This window comes from Rhinolophus ferrumequinum, chromosome 28 (genome assembly GCF_004115265.2).
Source record: "Rhinolophus ferrumequinum isolate MPI-CBG mRhiFer1 chromosome 28, mRhiFer1_v1.p, whole genome shotgun sequence".
Classification (NCBI taxonomy): domain Eukaryota; kingdom Metazoa; phylum Chordata; class Mammalia; order Chiroptera; family Rhinolophidae; genus Rhinolophus; species Rhinolophus ferrumequinum.
The window spans coordinates 13687895-13705601 of NC_046311.1; the positions used below are offsets into that span (position 1 = coordinate 13687895).

General features: G+C 52.3%; 1 protein-coding gene across 5 annotated transcripts in view; it reads right to left on the minus strand.

The window, feature by feature from the left end:
• APBA2 (amyloid beta precursor protein binding family A member 2) overlaps window positions 1–17707 on the minus strand; it is a 156579-nt gene that overhangs the window by 39893 nt on the left and 98979 nt on the right. For all 5 annotated transcript variants that reach the window (XM_033100243.1, XM_033100244.1, XM_033100246.1 and 2 more), the window contains one exon: window positions 9429–10434. In XM_033100243.1, coding sequence (XP_032956134.1) covers window positions 9429–10394 — 966 coding nt within the window. In that variant the 5' untranslated portion in view covers window positions 10395–10434. The remainder of the gene's footprint in view (window positions 1–9428; window positions 10435–17707) is intronic.

Here is a 17707-nt window from a genome sequence, read left to right on the forward strand (position 1 = left end):
AGTGAGAAGCCCTGTGTGAGCGGAGACTGATGACAGCGACCCTCCCGGGCAGAAACACAGCCTCCGGGATTCATGGCGGCGTTTTCCCACGTCCCCCTAACCGCTGCACGCTCAGCACTGAGCCCTGCACACACGTTCCAAGAACACTAGCTCGCCATCTGAAACACAAATGAAGCAAAGGTGTGAAAGTCAAAAGGAAACCAACACTAATGTGAAATGTCCGTGTCCGGGGCATTTTCTATGTTTCACTGCCACTCGGGTATGGAGGAACCATTCCCAGCACGGAATCGTTAGGAACCGTTCTCTGTTCTTCCAAAAGGAGGATTTCTCCATTTCAGTCAATATTCACTAAACAGTAAACAACTAAGTTCAGACTCGGTGGAGGTGCCTAAGGCATAAAGTCCTATGAGTCACAATTTGAAAAGTTGAACCAGTAAAGAAGACACCAATGATATCCTTAGCGGCTATTCAACCTACCTGTTCAACTTCTATGAACACAGAAAATAGAAAATTTAGTTTTCTTAAAATCAAAGGTCAGGAGAGAGAGTAGGATTATAACAGCTGTTATTTTAACAGGGCAGTTGGCGGCATGTTTTTATTTTAATGACACTAAGTATGACTTCCATGACATCAATAGCTCAACAGTATTAATGTGACGTCACGCTCTTGTGCCCCATCTGTTCCTGCCAAGGTGGGATCGCACCTGTGACTGGACAAGACTTAGAAGGAGACACGAGGAGGCCCTCCCTTGCCGTTCGAGACGTGGTTGTCCTAGTTAGGGCTCCTTTTAATCCCGACTGTGCTCCTGAAAACCTCCCCGGGCCGTGCAGACCCAGCACCTATGACCTCGCACCCGTGTCCACAGGCCCACCGGGGAGCGGCCCGCACACCTCTCCTGTGGCGCCCCCAAACTCGTTTTGATTGGCCCAGAATGCTTTGGTGTGTTTGATACTGGTTACAGGGGTCCAGACCAGGTCAACCTGGTTTTAGATTATTTAAATTGGCTTGGGCCATGGATGGGTCAAGAACCTCTTCTTTCCTTTCTTTCTTTTTTTGTTAATTGCGGTAAATATACATAAAAGTTATCATCGTAACCATTTTGAAGTGGATTCAGTAGCATTAAGTGCATTCATATTGCTGTACAATTATCGCCACCATCCAGTTCTAGAACTTTCCGTCTTCCTCAATGGAAACTGTATACGCATTAAACCCTAACTCCCATGCCCCCTCCCCCAGGCTCTGCCCAACACCACCCTACTTTCTGTCTCTATGAATGTGACTGTTCTGAGGACCTCACATACGTGGACCCATACAGGAGCTGTCCTTCTATGACCTGCTTACTTCACTTAGCGTAATGTCCTCCAGGTTCATCCATGTTGCAGCACGTGTCAGAATTTCTTTCCTCTTACAGGATGAATAATATTCTACTGCACGTAAAAGCCTTTTGTTTTGTGTGTTATCACTAATGTAGCACAAATCCTCCCACAAATACCGAAAAACCGACCAGGCCATGATATCTGAACATGGGCCAAACTCCCCATATTTTTGATGATGTGGGATCCTCTGGGTTAATTTACTCTGGTTCGTTCTTCTTGGTGTTTTCTTTGGGGAGGATGGATATTAAATATTAGTGAAATATTAGGCAAGAAAAACCTTGCTCAGCAATTTCTCTTCAAAACATCTCCATAATTTGCGAATTCGATGCTGCAAGAAGCGCCTTGAGCCACTATTGCTCTTGTTTCTGGAGAGCGTTTTGAGGACTGGTGAATGACGGTGTGATCCCTCCTTTTGTGAAGATTAACATCCATATTTTTCAAAGTGGCTAGCATGCTATCGTTTATACATTTCAGTTCCAATGAATGAATAAAGCAATGAATGTATCAGGGCATAGCTCAGAGTAAGGAAGAGCTTCTATTTTCAATGACTAGAAAGGATCAAAGCAGCACCAGGGGCCAAAGGAACCCAGAAGCACTGAGGGACCTGGCTTGGGTGTGGGTGGTCGGGGTCTGAGTCCTTCTGAGGAAGACACTTGGGTGGGTGACTCTGAGTCGGAGTGCATAACAGTCGAGGAGACCCAGAGGCACTGAGGTGAAGGTCAGAAACAGATGTCTTCCAGCTGGCACCAATGGCGGCTTTGAGGAGAAGCAGGAGCCCTAAAGCCTAGGTGGGAAGTATCAGGATACGGGTAGGGCTGCATCAGAAATCAGAGGGGGCAGACAGGTCCCAGAGGCAGAATCAAAGGCCATTTGCAAGTGTTTGGGCCAATGAAGACAAGGACTGACCGAGAAGGGTGAATGGGCAGCCACATCAAAGCAGCAACATCCCTTCAACTTGACATCGTGCCCTGACTGCTCTCCTGAGCGGCACCCCCACACCCCAAATCCAGCTCAGACTAAATGACCCGTATGGCCTGACTGCACCCGGAGCAGGACAGGGTGGCCAGCGGCGAGGCGGACCCAGCAGTGCGTCAGCACCAAGGACAGCGGTCCATCAGCACCAAGGACAGAGGTGCACGAACACCAGGACAGGGGTCCGTCAGCACCAAGGACAGCGTATGGCCAGCTCAGCAAATGCTCTTAAATGGACCCGGACCAGACGCAAGTCTGGATCACGAGCTCTTTGCTGAAATTGCAGGAGCCAGGCAACCAGCTTCGTGCACCCAGTTCCAAACATCCATCAGCTCCAATTGGCTCTTGGTTTGGTCTCAGACAGAGAAAGCCCAGCTTGTCTTCTGTGAAGGTTATGGAATCGGCTGACAGACCTGAGCTTGGCAGGCTCTGGAGTCCACCCTCAGCCCTGGGGACGCCATTCTGTCCCACTTCCTTTCTCCACGTTTCCGAGTTGTGCTTAGCTTTCCTGAACTGCCCATGGACCTATGTGGCGTAGGGCTGGGAGTTATACTTGGTGAATCTCCTGTTATCACAATCCCATGTCATTTTAGCAACTGATTAGCACTGGCCGCGATCTGAATGCTTTGGGGTGAAAACCCCGATTGCCATTGCCACGCTGCCACATCTCAGACGAGCACACCATGTGTGACATTACACATCTCTGAGTCTCATGTGCAGCAACGTGGTCTTTCTTTCTGAACAGACGTTGTTTCTAAAAATTCTTCCATAGAGCCCTGCACTTCCTGGGGAATGTCATGCGACACCGATCTTGTCAGCAGGATGCCTCTCAGGTCCCTAGAACGTGAGGGACCGTGGGGGGCGCTGCTCCCAAGGACGAGGATGCTTGTAGGCTGCCTTCCTGCCTCAGTCCTGTACCCACCGCTCTCATTCCCCCAAATCTGCCCTAGACACGCACGGGCAAATGAACGCAATTCCATCCAAGCTCCACACGTGGTGGGCGTGCTCTCACTGCGGGTAACTCCTCAGGTCCCTCCTGCCTGTCCTTATAGACGCTGCCCATCTACACCCTCTGCTCACACACGTGACCCTCTGCCCTTGCGATCCCCCCGAGCTGCTCCGGGGCTGCCCAGCAAAACCCCTCCTCACTGCCTCTCTGCATCTGCCCTCCCCGACGTCCCTGCCTCTTAGCTCCCTCCTGGCTGCCCCTCCGCACTGATGTCCTTCCGTGTCCCTCTCTCATCACCATCCTCAACCCAGGTCCTTCACCTTCCAATTGTTCCCTTTCAGAGCTCTTGCCTCGGTCACAATCCCGGCCCCTGCTCCGTACTGAGGACACCCACACAACCCCATGTGAGGTCTGGCCTGGTTGGGTGAATTTCCAAAGTGCCCCTCAAAGTCCCAGAGTCTCTCTGCTTATCACGCACACGGGAGCCGGTCCCCAGGAAGCCTGCCTGGAGCTCATGAGCTGGGCAGGTGCCTCTGCTGAGTGCCTAGCCCACCTGGACGGGGGAGTCTCTGTAGGTCTGTCTCCCTGTAGAATGAGGTTTGTAGTGCAGGCTTATGGCATTTTCATCTTTGCACCCCAGTGACTGGCGCATCTCAGCTGAAAATTTGCATGGGGTACAGGAGAGAATGAAGCCACCAGCCAGCCCAGGAAATGAGCAGTGCCTGGTGGGGCAGAGTTGGCTCTGAAGGTGCGTGGGAGTTTACTCTAGGTCAAAGCCTCTGACGGCATTTGGAATTGGTGAGAGACTGGTGTCCGGAGCCCGGCTCATCCACCCAGAATTGGGGGTTCTCACTTCATTTCCTATCAGAAACTGCACGTGAGAAAGTCAGGACACCTCTTGGAAATGTGTGGGTGTCACCCTGTTCCCCCAAATCTGGAACTCCACAGCAGAAAGGGGCTGAGGTTGCCCAGAAATCCCTGCAGGGAGAGAGGGGAGCTGGAGGACCCCTCAGAAGCCTCCCCCGTCCATCAGGCCTCACCCAGGCTGCACACACATCCAACCCGGCTCCAGGGGCTTCCTGGGCAGTCCTCTCAGCCTGCCTCATAGGTTAGCTTTGTCCCCTCCTTGATGTCACTCCAGAGGGCAAGGACATTGTCTTGCTCATTGGAGTCCCCAGTGCTGTCTGAACTCTGGACCAAACTGTGCAGGGCCTCACCCACCTGCCTCCCCACATCCTGAAAGAGATTCCCGTGGGCTTCAAATCACCATCACCGTCAGGGTGAGTGCTCCACACCCTCGCCACTCATCGCAGACACTGACCCGTGTCACCGCGGCTCCTCACAGACCCAGGAAACGGTGGCTATTGGAGTGCGTACCACGTCTGGAATGTTCCAGAACGAGGAGCTGGTGCAGCAAGGTGGGCTCCAGGCTCCCTGGCTCTGGCATCTGGGCCCTTAACCCCTGCCCCTGCTCTCTCTCCAAGGGCTGGGGAAGGAGTGGGGAAGGGACCTTCTAGAGTACTGTTAGTGGAAGGGCTTTACCTGATTTCCCTAGACGATAAAAACTGGTTTAGAAACCCTGGCTTTAACTAGATTTTAAAAGCACAGAAGAAATCCCAGATTCCTGCTAAATAAACTGCTCTGTGACAATAACAGCCATCTCTGGTCTTATATCATCAGAGGCTTCATAAAAATCAAATACGGCCCAGAGAAATCAAGTTTGCAAGCTCGGGAAGATCGAGTGAGGGCTGACAACGTCAAGACCGTACCAGCCTGGATTTTATTTTTCAGGGTGACCCAGAAATTAGTAACGGCAGGTGTAGCAGTCACCCACGGGAGGGGAGGACGTGGGAGGGAGAGTGGAGGCCCCGGGAACCCTCCCCTGCAGCCTCCCCACGTGCAAAGGGAGGGTGGGGGCAGAGGGGTGGGGGTGGCTGCAGAACGGGGCAGGGCTGTGGGGGAAGGGGCCAGCTGCAGTGCACAGAGGCCTGGGAGGGGGGTGAGGCCCTTGCACTGACTGAGCCATGCCTCTGTGCCCCCACAAACTCCTGCCCTTAGCACCTGCCCTCAGGCTCTTTCTCCAGCTCTGTCTTACTGTGGGCCAGGCTCGGGCAGAGCGCTCCCTCCGGGCACAGTGCAACCCCAGACGCCCTGGGGTGCCTGCCGCTCCATGGCCCCCTGATGGAGGGCACCTGGGCTCCCACCACCCAGGACACTCCTCTCGCAGCCTCGCAGCACCGTCCACTGTAAAGCATGTGCTTACACTTGTCTGTGCCATTGAAGGAGGCACGTGTGAGCGGCACCAGCCCAGAGCCACGGCACCAGCCCAGAGCCACTGCTCCCCCACGGCCCGGGGCGTTACCTGTGCACTTAGCATTCTCTCTCCCTATTGGGAGCTGCTAGCATTCCTCCCGAAATCTCAAAAGGTCCTTCCCAAAGCAAGCCTCGATTAGGTGCCAAATCACAGCAAAGACATCTCTACAACAAGCCGCGATGAACACGCGAATATTTGATGTGGCTCAGGGCCCTGTACCAACACCTCACTTTAACCGCTGTAATAAGTTGGCTGTGACGTACTGATCTTTCTTCTTTTCTGTCATCGGAGAGCTCTACTAGAAAACACAGGCTATGCCGATAAGCAGACATCATGAAAACCGCAAATAATCAAAACATGCATCTGGTGTGCCATCCGAACGTCACATAAATGACATGCTTTTGACTGGACTGAAGTCCTGACGTGTACCCAGCCCACAAGGGGCACGGAAAGGGACAGAGAATGCCTGCAATCCTAGAAATCTCCAAAGCCCAAAGGAATAAGTCTCTTAATGGAGAATTTCAGGCACAGCGCAGATAGTTTCAGAATACCTTATCTCAGGATAGGTGTCACAAGGGAACACGATAAAGGGGCCCCCCCGAAAGAATCAGTCCATGCCTTTACAAACCCAGACACACAGCGGGCGACCCACAGACTCCCAGAACCTGCCATCTCAGGCCTGGAAGCAACCCTGTGGAAACACAGTCTGGTGTTAGACCTGCTCTTACAACACCCCCAGGAGCAGGGAGCAGCCCCGTGGGGAGCGTTGATCAGCAAAGCCCCCTACAAGGGGGTACACTGATGACTGCCAGGTCCCCAAAGCTCATCCCTGCAGCTGTGAGCCCAGAGTCCAGCAGGGGTCGACCCTCCACACCCACCGCCTGGCTGCTGAATAGCAGAAGACCACAGAGGTGGTGTGGAAATGCCAACCCATCGGGCATTTAATACAAACCTGGCCGAATGCAACTTATCGAAGAGAAAATGCCCTCCACAGAGCATGAGCAGTGAGGGTGCATACAGACAAGTCACAAATAAATGGCAGGGCACATCGCCCGAAGGGAACATTCAAAGGTCAGTAAAAACAACCGTGAAAATGACGTGGCACACGGAAAAACGTGTATATGCCAGATTTGGAAAGCTGGATGGCCAAGTCACAGCTGGGCTACAATGACAGCTACATACGTTACTTATTCTCCGTGTGGGAGTCGGGACAGGACCACAGAACAAACAGCTCAGCGAGGAGAGAATACTTTTTCCACCTTCCCATTTCTAACTCCATCGTAACAGGGTTGTCTTGGACATGACTAAATAAAATGCTATTCAGTACTCTTAGGGGCGGCCGGACGGCTCAGTTGGTTAGAGCGCGAGCTCTTAACAACAAGGTCGCCGGTTCGATTCCCACATGGGATGGTGGCTGTGCCCCCTGCAACTAAGATTGAAAACGGCGACTGCACTTGGAGCTGAGCTGCGCCCTCCACAGCTAGACTGCAGGATTTGGACTTGATGGGCCTTAGAGAAACACACTGTTCCCCAATATTCCCCAATAAAATTAATAAAAAAAAATAAAGATACATTTTAAACAAACAAACCATCTCCAGGACACAACTTTTCAAACTTCAAGAAGGGGAGATGAAAGGAGAGAGATGCTGTGTAATTTTTCCACCAACAGAAGTTTTCTGCAGCATCTTCTCACACTGGAATGTGACATCCCGTGAAAACAGGCTTGGCCTCAGCCATTCTGGGGAGGGGACCCCGCATGACGCCAATGCCGCCACGAACCACACTTTAGAAAGCGCGAGTCTAGAACATCTAGATGCCCGACCGTGCACACGTCCTTTAGATTTCTTTGATCGCAGACTTGCTACACTGACTGCGGGAATGGAAAGGCCACACAGGACCCTCGGGCACCTTTTGCATCTGCTTGAGGCCAGGACTTTCTTGGCTCCTGACACACAGTAGGGCTGTCTGTCCCCAGGGAAGTAAGGCATTCCTTTTCGGAAGGCAGGTTGTCATCGGAAGCCCGGATTCACCACCTTTCCCACCGCGCTTCCATCTCCACGTAATCGTGCTTTTGAGGAGACTCCCATCACCAGTGGCTCTTCCTGGTTAAACCTCAGAGTTCCTCCTCTGGGCTGGACCACTCGGGTCTCCAGGGCATGAGGACCCTGGCCACGTCCGTCCAGGCACGTAGAGCCCTCAGGAGAAGTGCTCAGGCTCCGATGAAAATGGGGTCCTCGCAGGCCCCGAGCTGGGACCTGCCAGGTTCTCCCCTTTGATGGGATTAACTTGTGAATGAATGAGTGAAGAAAACCAGAAAAGCTACACAATAGTTAACCAGCTTTCAGTGAACTTTTCTGGGATCTTGGATAAGAGCATTGGCTTCAAGGAGACACTATTTAGGAAGAGAAGTTACCTGCTCTCCCATCCAGTGCCACTTTCCTGAACCCTCCACAAGGGCCCGGGGACGCCTCATCTCCCCCTGTCCTTTGAAACCACCACCACTGTCCATCCATTCATTCATCCCCCAGCCCTCCAACCCAAAGGTCTGTGGTTTTCACTCAAATTAGCATCTGGTTCCAGGAAAAGCAGACCAGCAAAATGTCAGGGCTTGCCCACTCCCCACCAGCCTCTAACGGTAATTTTCTCTTGACAAGAACTTTGTCAGAGAAGTTGTTTCAACAAGGCACAGTATGTCACCGCCCGTGCAGCCACATCAATTCCTGCAGCACCAAGCCCAGCTCTGCCGAAGGCTGCAGATGCCTGTATTCTGGCCTGAAGCCCAGACCTTGGGGCAGGGGAGGGCCCAACACCCGCTAGAGCCAAAGCCGTTTCCTTGCTTCCCAGAGCCCACAGCAGGCAGAACGGCCACAAACGACAGGAACACCCCGAAAGTGAAGTCAACTTATGTTCAATCTTGAAAAAGAACAAAATCAAACGTAAGTCCCGGAAATTAACACGGAGTCCACATGACTTCTACCCTAAACACAAGCCTTTATTATAAACGAGTTTTTCAGGTGCATGAACTCTTCTGGGGAAAAAACAACGGAGGCTTTAAAAACTATGAAAGCAGCTCACTGTCGTTTGTCCACAGAATCAGTCAAAGAGAAGCTCCTTTACACAAGTCTAATAATCATATCGTCTTTATATGCTCAGTGGTTGTTTTTTTTGAAAGGCAGCTTTTCAAATGTGTTTATTAGAATACACGCTTACTCTGCTACAATTATAAAAAATGTGGTTATGCTTGAATCCAGGGGCCTAATTAGCCTGCATCGCTTCTCCAAGACTTTGTCAAACCTTCACGTAATTATTTTCAAAATGGTTCTTCACAACTAATTACCCGTCACACCAAGGCTCCCAGGCTTTCAGCGAAGAGTCAACAGGACACAATGGCCTCTGGGAAATGCGCTCAGGTCATGGCCCTAAACACTGGCGGTGGCGGTGGCAGGAGCCACTTGCCAGAACCCTACACCCTTGCTGGTGTCCTGCCAGCCTGCAGAGGTCACCTGAGGGGGACGATGGCCACACAGACCACCCCCATCAGGAGCAGATCCAGGGCCAGCAGGCTCGTGACCCTACCTCTTCCGGGGAGGCAGGGGTGTCTTCTGGGAGCACGAGCTGCCAATCAGCCCTCAAGGAGACTTCCCTGGCGTGTACTCATGCATCTGAGGGGTGGCCCTGAGTGGCCGGAACGTGCGCATGTGCCACGTAACTGAACAAATGCAGAACGGAGCACGCATTTTGAACTGCGAGCTACACCACAACACCCTGTGCTCTCTGGGCCCCTCCGCCCCTCCCCTGGGGGCAGGCAGAGACCTACCTGCTCTTGGGGCCACTTAGGCCTCTCCTCGGGGGTCCTGCTCTTGGTCTTGAAGCCTCTCTGGGGGTCTCTGGGGAGCTTGGCTTCAGAAGGGAGGTTGAGTGACTTGGGCCTCCCCTCGTGTCTGCTGGGGCCATGGCTGGCCTCGCCGGGCGGGCCGGCCTCCATGGAGTCCCCAGGCTCCTGCGCCGGCCCTGGCACCAGCACGTGCTCAGGGCTGGCGTCTCCAGCACTGGCGATGCTCGTCATACTCAAGCTCATCTTGATCTCAGCCACGATCTGGTCGATATCCTCTTCCTGGTCCTCCAGGTCCCCATGCCCGCGCCGCGGGCGACAGGGGGACGCGCCGCCCGCGTTCCCGTTTGCCTCGGCGGGGTAGTAGCCCTGGTAGCCCTCCTCACTGGGACAGTAGTGGACATCTTCTTCCTGGTCCTGGGCTTCGAGGACGGAGGCCTCGTCGTCTGGGCTGGGGAGGCGGCTGTCGCGGTAGTCCCGGCTGCCTTCGCGCGCGTGGCCGTGGGGGCGCGGCCCGGCCGAGTCCGTCCACTCCTCCACGGCCTCCTGGCACTCGTCCGTCTCCAGGTGGCCCGTGCTGTGGGCCAGGTAGCCCTCGCCGTTGCAGCCCATGCCCTCCAGGTAGCTGTCGTCCTCGGGGCAGTAGCGGATGTAATAGGTGACGCCCTCCTCCTCTTCAGGCAGGCCCTCGTCGTAGTCGTCCTCCTCCGAGGTGTTGTTCACGTAGTCGGAGCTGGAGTCCCCGTCGGGGCTGTGGTCGTGGCAGCTCTGCTCGGGGGGTGTGGGGCTCTCGGGCCGCAGGGCCGCCAGCTCCAGTCCCTGGGGCTCGTACTCCTCCAGGGGCAGCTCTGCGTCCTGGCTCTCGGGCTCCTGGCCATGGGGGCCGGGGCCCGGCTTCACCCTGTGGTCCAGCATGCTGCTTGCCGGGCTCTGACGCGCGCAGTTGGCCATGGCGGGCGTTCACGCGGCCATCGTCACCAGGAGGCCGCCACTGTGGGAAGAACGGTGGAGAGAACAGAGTCAGAAACCCAAAGAGCAGCTGGGAGCCGCCGGCGCGTTTCATCGCCGCGTCTTTTCAGCGTCATGTTAACACACCTCTGTTCAGATCACGCGACATCCCACCCTGGCTGACTCATGCGTCAGGAACAAAGTGCACCCAGGCCTAAGAGACCCCACGCAGGGCCAGGGCAGGAGGAGGCAGGCGTGTGGCACCGACAACTCCCTGGGATGCCTGCTTCTTCCCCAGGACTCACTCATGGCTTCTTGAAAACGTTCATTCAGTTTGGGCTGCCCAGGTGGTCGGGACAAATGGTCATAAGATCAGGCTATTTGCTCTCAGAAAAAGAGAAGCTTCCGTTCCGGAGAAATAGTGAAGACCGAGGAGGAGCTACACTATGTCCTCTAATTCTAAATGCGCTGCATCGCAAAGGCCATCGGAAGCTCTGCCTCCCCCACAAGCCTGTCCCACCCTCCCCAGCACCCAGAAGCCTCTCCTTCCTCCTCACCCCAAACCAGGCAGCATTCGCTGAGTGACCGACTTGCCAGGAACAGTCTAGGCCAAGCACCACACGGAGACACTGTACGTGACCCCAGTGTCACAGGCTCAGTGGGGCGAGGGTCCGGGAAGGCAGCCGTGTTGCTGATGGGTCTGCAGAATCACTTCAAACTAAGGCACGCTGGGTATAAGATGTATAAGAGAAAGCGCCCTCCCACTATAGCTGAAGACAGAAGTCCTTGTTTAAATTCATACCTCACCTACTGTCAGGTCTCGGGCAAGATATTTCAGGGACGGGTGGCCTTCCCTGCTTGGGAAACTGGAAATGAAAGCTCCTGCCTGCAGGGCGGGAAGTGGGTTAAATAAGAGAGTAATCCAGGTCCCCTCAACCCCATAAACGTCTGCTTTTTCTACTACATACAAGGAGTTGAGGAAAATTTTAAATGAAATTTGACAGGAGAGAATGCCTGATTCGGTGTCTGTCTTAGATGGGGAACAGAGACTCTGCCAACACAGGTGGATGAGAGCGGCCGCTGTCAGGTAACAGTGACCCTGGCCATGGACACAGTGTGCATCTCTGCAGTGGGATGTGGGTGCATAGAGGTGGGACTGCAGAGAGTGGGGCGGTCCAGAGAAAGCCACGCCTTGTCCCCCAATGCAGTATTCACTCAGTTCGGTGGGCACAAGGCCCAACATTGGAGTAGGCGAGCCAAAGACCAGGCCTAGAGCTGCCGGTGGTTCTGACGTCAGAAGCCCGAGGCTACACTTGAAACTCTGCCCAAAGAGATGCTTGGTGGTCTCAGGGGACGTCCCACTGCCTATAGAACAAATCCCACCTCCTTGCCAAGAAATACAAGGCCCCTCCCTGGAGGCCCAGGCCCAACCCGTTCCGAGCCTTCTCTCCCTTTTCCTGGGGTGCGGTGGTGAGGGGACAACTCTTAGCCCTTCTTCAGGATCCAGCTCCTACGTCACATCCACTCGGCCTGGGCACAGAGGGGCTGTTCGGAGAACAGCAGAAACTTGCTGGACCAAGAGTGTGGAGTAAGGTCAAAGGAGAGATGAGAAAGACAGGGGCAAAAATGTAGGTGGTATGATCGGGTTCTTTAGAAGAAACAGTTGTCCTGAGTTGATAATATCCAAGATCAGTCAGTAAAGGTGCATCTGAAAGCAGAAGGCACTGACACACCGCTTTTCATCAAAGGAGTTTGCAGCCTGATGATAAAGGAGCCCAGTTACAACAGTTCAACGAGCAAGCAGCTTTTTCAACAAGTCTTTTGGTGCCTGAAGGGAGGTCCCATGCAGCTGCCAAGTCCCGCCTTCCTGGGCTGCAGGCTGCCAGGCCACACCTCATGGAAAGATCTACAAGAGCTTGAATGGACATTCCTCCTGAAGTTACAGCTATCACGAGGGAAGAGCTGCCCCATGGAAGGCTGTGAAGAGCTGCCCTACCTCCTTGGCAGAGAGCTGCACACGCAGCACATCCTTTGTTAAAAGCGCTGTGGGCAGAATTTTGCACTCAAAATGTGAGTGCTTGTGAGGGCACATTACTTCCCAGAAATGAGGATTATGGTCTGTTTTGCTGTCCATTTTTCATTGAGAACATAGAGAAGAATGGACACTCACTCACAACTGTCCCGCCCACAGGCAGCCACTGTTGATTTGGGGTCTATTTCTTTCCATTCTCTTTTCCGTACATCTCTTTTGTAATACATGACTGAGCTCTTACTATAAACACAGTGCCATGTTCTTCTCGCCTCTCTTAACATAGTGTAATAAGCAATAGAAATGCTTCCTCAGTATCATTTTAATGGCTACATACTATTTCCTGGCCCAATAAACATACTCCATTCCCCCATTGAACACATGGATTGTGTCCTGTTTCTGTATTATAGGTAATATCTTGTTTCCCTACAGACATACCCGAAGCCTTTTCCCCACTTCCGGGGCCTTTTTCCAGGACCTTTTAAAGCCTTGTTCCCCAACCTAAGTGTCCATCAATGGATGCATGGACAAAGAGGTGGTACATACATACAGTGGAATATCACTCAGACATAAAAAAGAGGAAATCTTGACAACACGGATGGACCTTGATGGTATTTATGCTAAGCGAAATAAGTCAGATGGAAAAGAGCAAAAGTCGTATGATTTCACTCACATGTGGATATAAAACAAAAAGTAACAAAACAAACAAAAGTAAACTGAGATACAGATGGCAGAATGGTGTTTACCAAAGGATGAGGGAGGACGAATTGGGTAAGGAAGGTGAAATATATGGTGACGGAAGGAGACTTGATTTTGGTGGTGAGTACAGATGTTGTATTGTAAAGTGGTACATGTGAAATTTACAGAATGGTGTGAACCAATGTTATCCCAATAAATTTAATTTTAAAAAGTATTTTTAAACTTTGTTTCCACCTGATTTCCAGATCCTCAGATGGACCCCAAAGGAGTGTGACAGGAGACAGTTAACCATCTCTGGGGACCAGGAAGCTTTCCATGCAAGCCTTCCAGCAACCATATTGAGGTCTTTTGCTTGTGATTAATCATATTAAAGACAAATCATTCACAACAGACCATCTGGAAAACAATTCAAATGCACAGCAGAAGCACGATTACCTGCTACGCATCCAACAAAATGAGGCCCTGCGTCCAGACTCAATTAATTCTGGAACAGCACATCCATCACTAGAAAACACAGCCCTGACTGCGTGCCCCCCACTCTCCTCCTGAAACATCCTGATGAGAAGTGGGAGAGAAAGGCTTATTACGAGAAAATTCTGGATCCTAAACCACGTTTTGCTTCTGCGTGGGACAGTAGCACTGGCCGGCTCCTGGGAGAGCTGGTGGTACGGCAGACCTCAATACCGGCGGGGTGAGAACAGTGTCACACCAGTGAGACTCGGACACTGCGAAACCGTCATCGTCCCGTCCCCCGTCTTGCTCCCCAAGTTAACCTCCTATGTGGTAAAGATAATACTCTTTTGTTCCTTTCAAATGTAATTTAGCTGCTTCGGAGACACACAGTTTGGGTTTAACAGTCTTGGAGTAGAGCGGTATAATCAGCCCCGCACTCCAGACAAAAGTTATTGAGTATCTTGTAACAAGATCACAGAAAACCAGAAGCGCCGCAGGGTGGTTAATTACCCAGTCTTCTGAAAACCAGGCTGCTAGCCAACACTGTCATGCAAGGCCCTGCAACATATAAGCGGGTCACAGAGGGACGTGCTTCTCTTGGAAAAATAGCAGTGCAATGGGCAAAATATTGAGCTCCCAGCAAACCTGCAAAAACAGGGTCTGGCACATCCAGAAGACAATGACACAGAGCGTAACCCATTTACAAAGAGCTCAGTACGTCAAATGCAGTTATCATTTACTCATGACCAAATAAACATAGAAGAAACTGAGGAAATCTGTTAAAATATCATCCAGGGCTGCCTTTGAGTGATGGGACCAGGGCACCTACCTTCCTTCTTGTTCGTTTCTGAGCATGGGACTTCTATACACAAATAATGTATGGAAAGCCAAGTGCCCCCTGCAGCCCTACCTGTCAGGTGATACTTCTGCAGAGGAAGGATTCAGGTCCCAGCATCCTTTGAAAGAGGCCTGGATGGGGATGGTGGCTGATTTGTCCCAGAGGGGTTGTCAATAAGCCAGGGTAACTGCCACCCCCACCCCCTCGTCCTCATCTCAGAATGAGCAAAAGCCAGGGATCTGGCCCTTGCAATCCAATTAAAGATGCTGTCAGCCCTTGCACCAAAGCAGGTCTCCAGGAGCTGGTGTTTTCAACATCCCCCCATGTCATGCACGCCCGTTCGGCGTTTGTGCTGTAACGGACGGCAGGAAGGTACCCTGTGTACTTCTGGCCGGCAGATGCTTGCGGTTCTCAACAGTTATCCTAACAACAGTAAGTTAATTCTGCCCCGCAAGAATGGCTGTGCTCGAGTTTTTAAAAAGAGGTGACCTTAGTGGATCAGAAACATTACACCTTCACTGGGCGGGAAGGCAGGCGGAGTGAGACTGAAGAATGAATCCAAATGGGGAAAGTGGGCGAGGCTGTAGGGTGGTTCTAACACGGCAGATTCCAGAACAGAAGGGGCCTTGAGCAAGCAGGGGTGAGTAGGTAGGATAGACTGGGAAAGGCAGCCCTACCCCTGCGTCCACCTCTGGGGCCAGGCGGCCATAGTGTCGTGGTTTTGTCATTATGGAAGAAAGAGGGTGTGCAGAAGAGTGTTAGCAGCCATGAGTCGTGTGGCACATGTTCTGGTGCCCTCCCAGGGCAGCAAGGACAAGAGAAATCTGAAGGGCTTCAAAAAGGCTTCACAGAGGTTACACGTGCAGAAGCGAGAAGCAGCTCAGCAGACGGATACGACCGGTCGCCAGCACCTCAGCACACAAGAAGACAATGTGCTTCCCACGGCTCCCCCCCAAACCGCAGCTCCCTCCTGTCACAGATGCCGATCTACTGATATTGAAATACCACCGCCTGCCACCTCTGGAGGCCACTGTTCTCCCAGCAGCTGCAAGAGGGGACGTTGCCCCCACCGGAGCCCACAGGCCAAACTCTCTGGTCTCCATCAGAGCTTCCCTCAGGGCTCCTGCACCTTCTGCCTCTAGATGCTCCCCCCCCCCGCCCCCCGGGTCCCACTCTTCACAGCCACGCTTACCTGCTTCCTTCGCGCACTTCCTGTCGCAGCAGGAAGGACGCCTACCCCCGGGATGGGAGCTGAGCCTCCCTGCCCAGAGGTCCCTAAAACTCAATTCACTCAACAGTGTCCACAGTATATGCTACTCCTCCCACCCTGCAATGGGCCAAAGAGGCACAAAGATGGAAAATCATATGGATGCAGAGTCTTCTGGGCACCCAGCACACAAAATAACACCAGAGTAGTTGCAACGCGTGGGGATTACACCAAGTCCGGGAAGAATCAGTGTTGTTAGCCCAGACGGTACCCAGCTGGGCAGCGGTTCTGGACTCTGGTTGCACAACAGAATAGTAGGGAAATGGAAGCCTACGTCTCCATCTATATATCTCTTTCAATGTCTCTGTATCCATCCATCAATCCCCAGAGCCCACTCCAACTGGCTGGGACAGACGGCCAGGATTGGGAGTTTCTATGCTCCCAGGGGATTTAATGGGTGGCTACAGTTGTAAACAGACTCCAGTCCTTTGAGAGCTTCACTCTGATGTGAATAAACCACCAAGCACCGCAGGTTTGGGAGGTAGACCTCGAACAGGAAGAAGAAAATCCAGACAAGTGAGTGCAAAGAAACCAAAGGAAACAGATCACGCGGAAAACAGCCGACACTGTTAAAAACCAACAAAACAGTAACGAATACCCTCAAACATACAAAAGAAGACATTGCTCCCAAATCCCCAAAACAAAGTGCTACAAGCAAGAAATGATGAAAGAAGAGAAAGAGCTCTTGGGAATTAAAAGTAGAAGAAAGGATAAGAACTTCATTACAGGAATTCAAAGATTAAAGTCACAAATATCCCAGAAAGCAGAACAGAAAGAAAAGGAGATGGAAGACTGTGAAAGAAAACATAAGACACATGAGTAGGATTAGGTCAAGAGGTCCAAGTTCAGATACATGGGAATTCCAGAAAGAGAAAACAGAGAGAAGGCAATTATCAAGGAGCAAATAAAAGGAAGTTTTTAGAACTGAACGGAGCTGAATCTGGTGACTCGGGTCTGTCTTCTGACTCTCTTTCTAGCACAGCCAATGAGGTGCAGCAGCTCCGGGAGCCAGAGCATCGCATCCCAGAGTTCGTCACACAGATACAGACGAGGCACCACTCTGCAAACACGCCATGAACCTGTTCCCCCTGGGACCCAACCCGCCTCCCCCAAAAGCTCTGCTTGGCTATCATCGTCATGGTCTTCTCATAGGCTGAATGTACAGTCATTTAGATTGGTTTTCTTGGGAAGGAACATAAAAATATTAACCATCAGATGTATTTAATAAGCATAACATGAAGAGAGGAATCTGTTAAAGGTCGAAGGGTAATGGAGGAAGGAAGGACGCCTGGGAGATGCAATGAAGGGAGAGAGAAATGGAGACAGAAGGGCAGGGAGAGACGGGAGGAGGAGGGAAGGAGGAGAGAGAAAGGCCCTTCGACAAGGGTGCCTCTCTCTTCCCATCAAGCCAGTTACCTGGGCTGCAGGTACACAGCACAGCCATGACCTTCTGAAAAGCAATCCAGCTACTCCCAGGTTTCCACGGTCCGTTTCTCTTTCACCTCCAATCATAACAATTCGATGATAGATTTGCATGACACCTTGCCACCGACAGCACATGTCACATGTCACACATACTGCCTTCAAGTCAGAGGCTGGTATCGTCATCTTCACACGACACAGAAGGTGCTAAAGGCTGAGAGACCTTCCCTGACTCATCTAAGGTCCTACGGAGGAAAAGCTGGGACCCAGGAACCAAGGAATCTCCCACAAAAACAGTACCAGGTGCTCATGTTTCCTGATGCGTACTCTCACCGGCTCTTTAAGCCCCAGCTGCCTCGTCTATAACGGCAGGTGATACACACTTACCTTGTCACGCTGATGGTCAGGGACCTGAGTACAAAATGGCTAAGACCGCTCCTGGCACATAAATGCTTCTTGTCATCACAACCGTTCTGTGAACGCAGAAGGGGGAGGGCTGCAGCCAAGACTGAGAGCTGCAATGACCTGCATGAGGTCACAGAGCTGGTGTCCCTGCCCCCCAGAGCTCTTCCCGCCAGCTGTCCCTGCACTCATGTCCCCCATATACC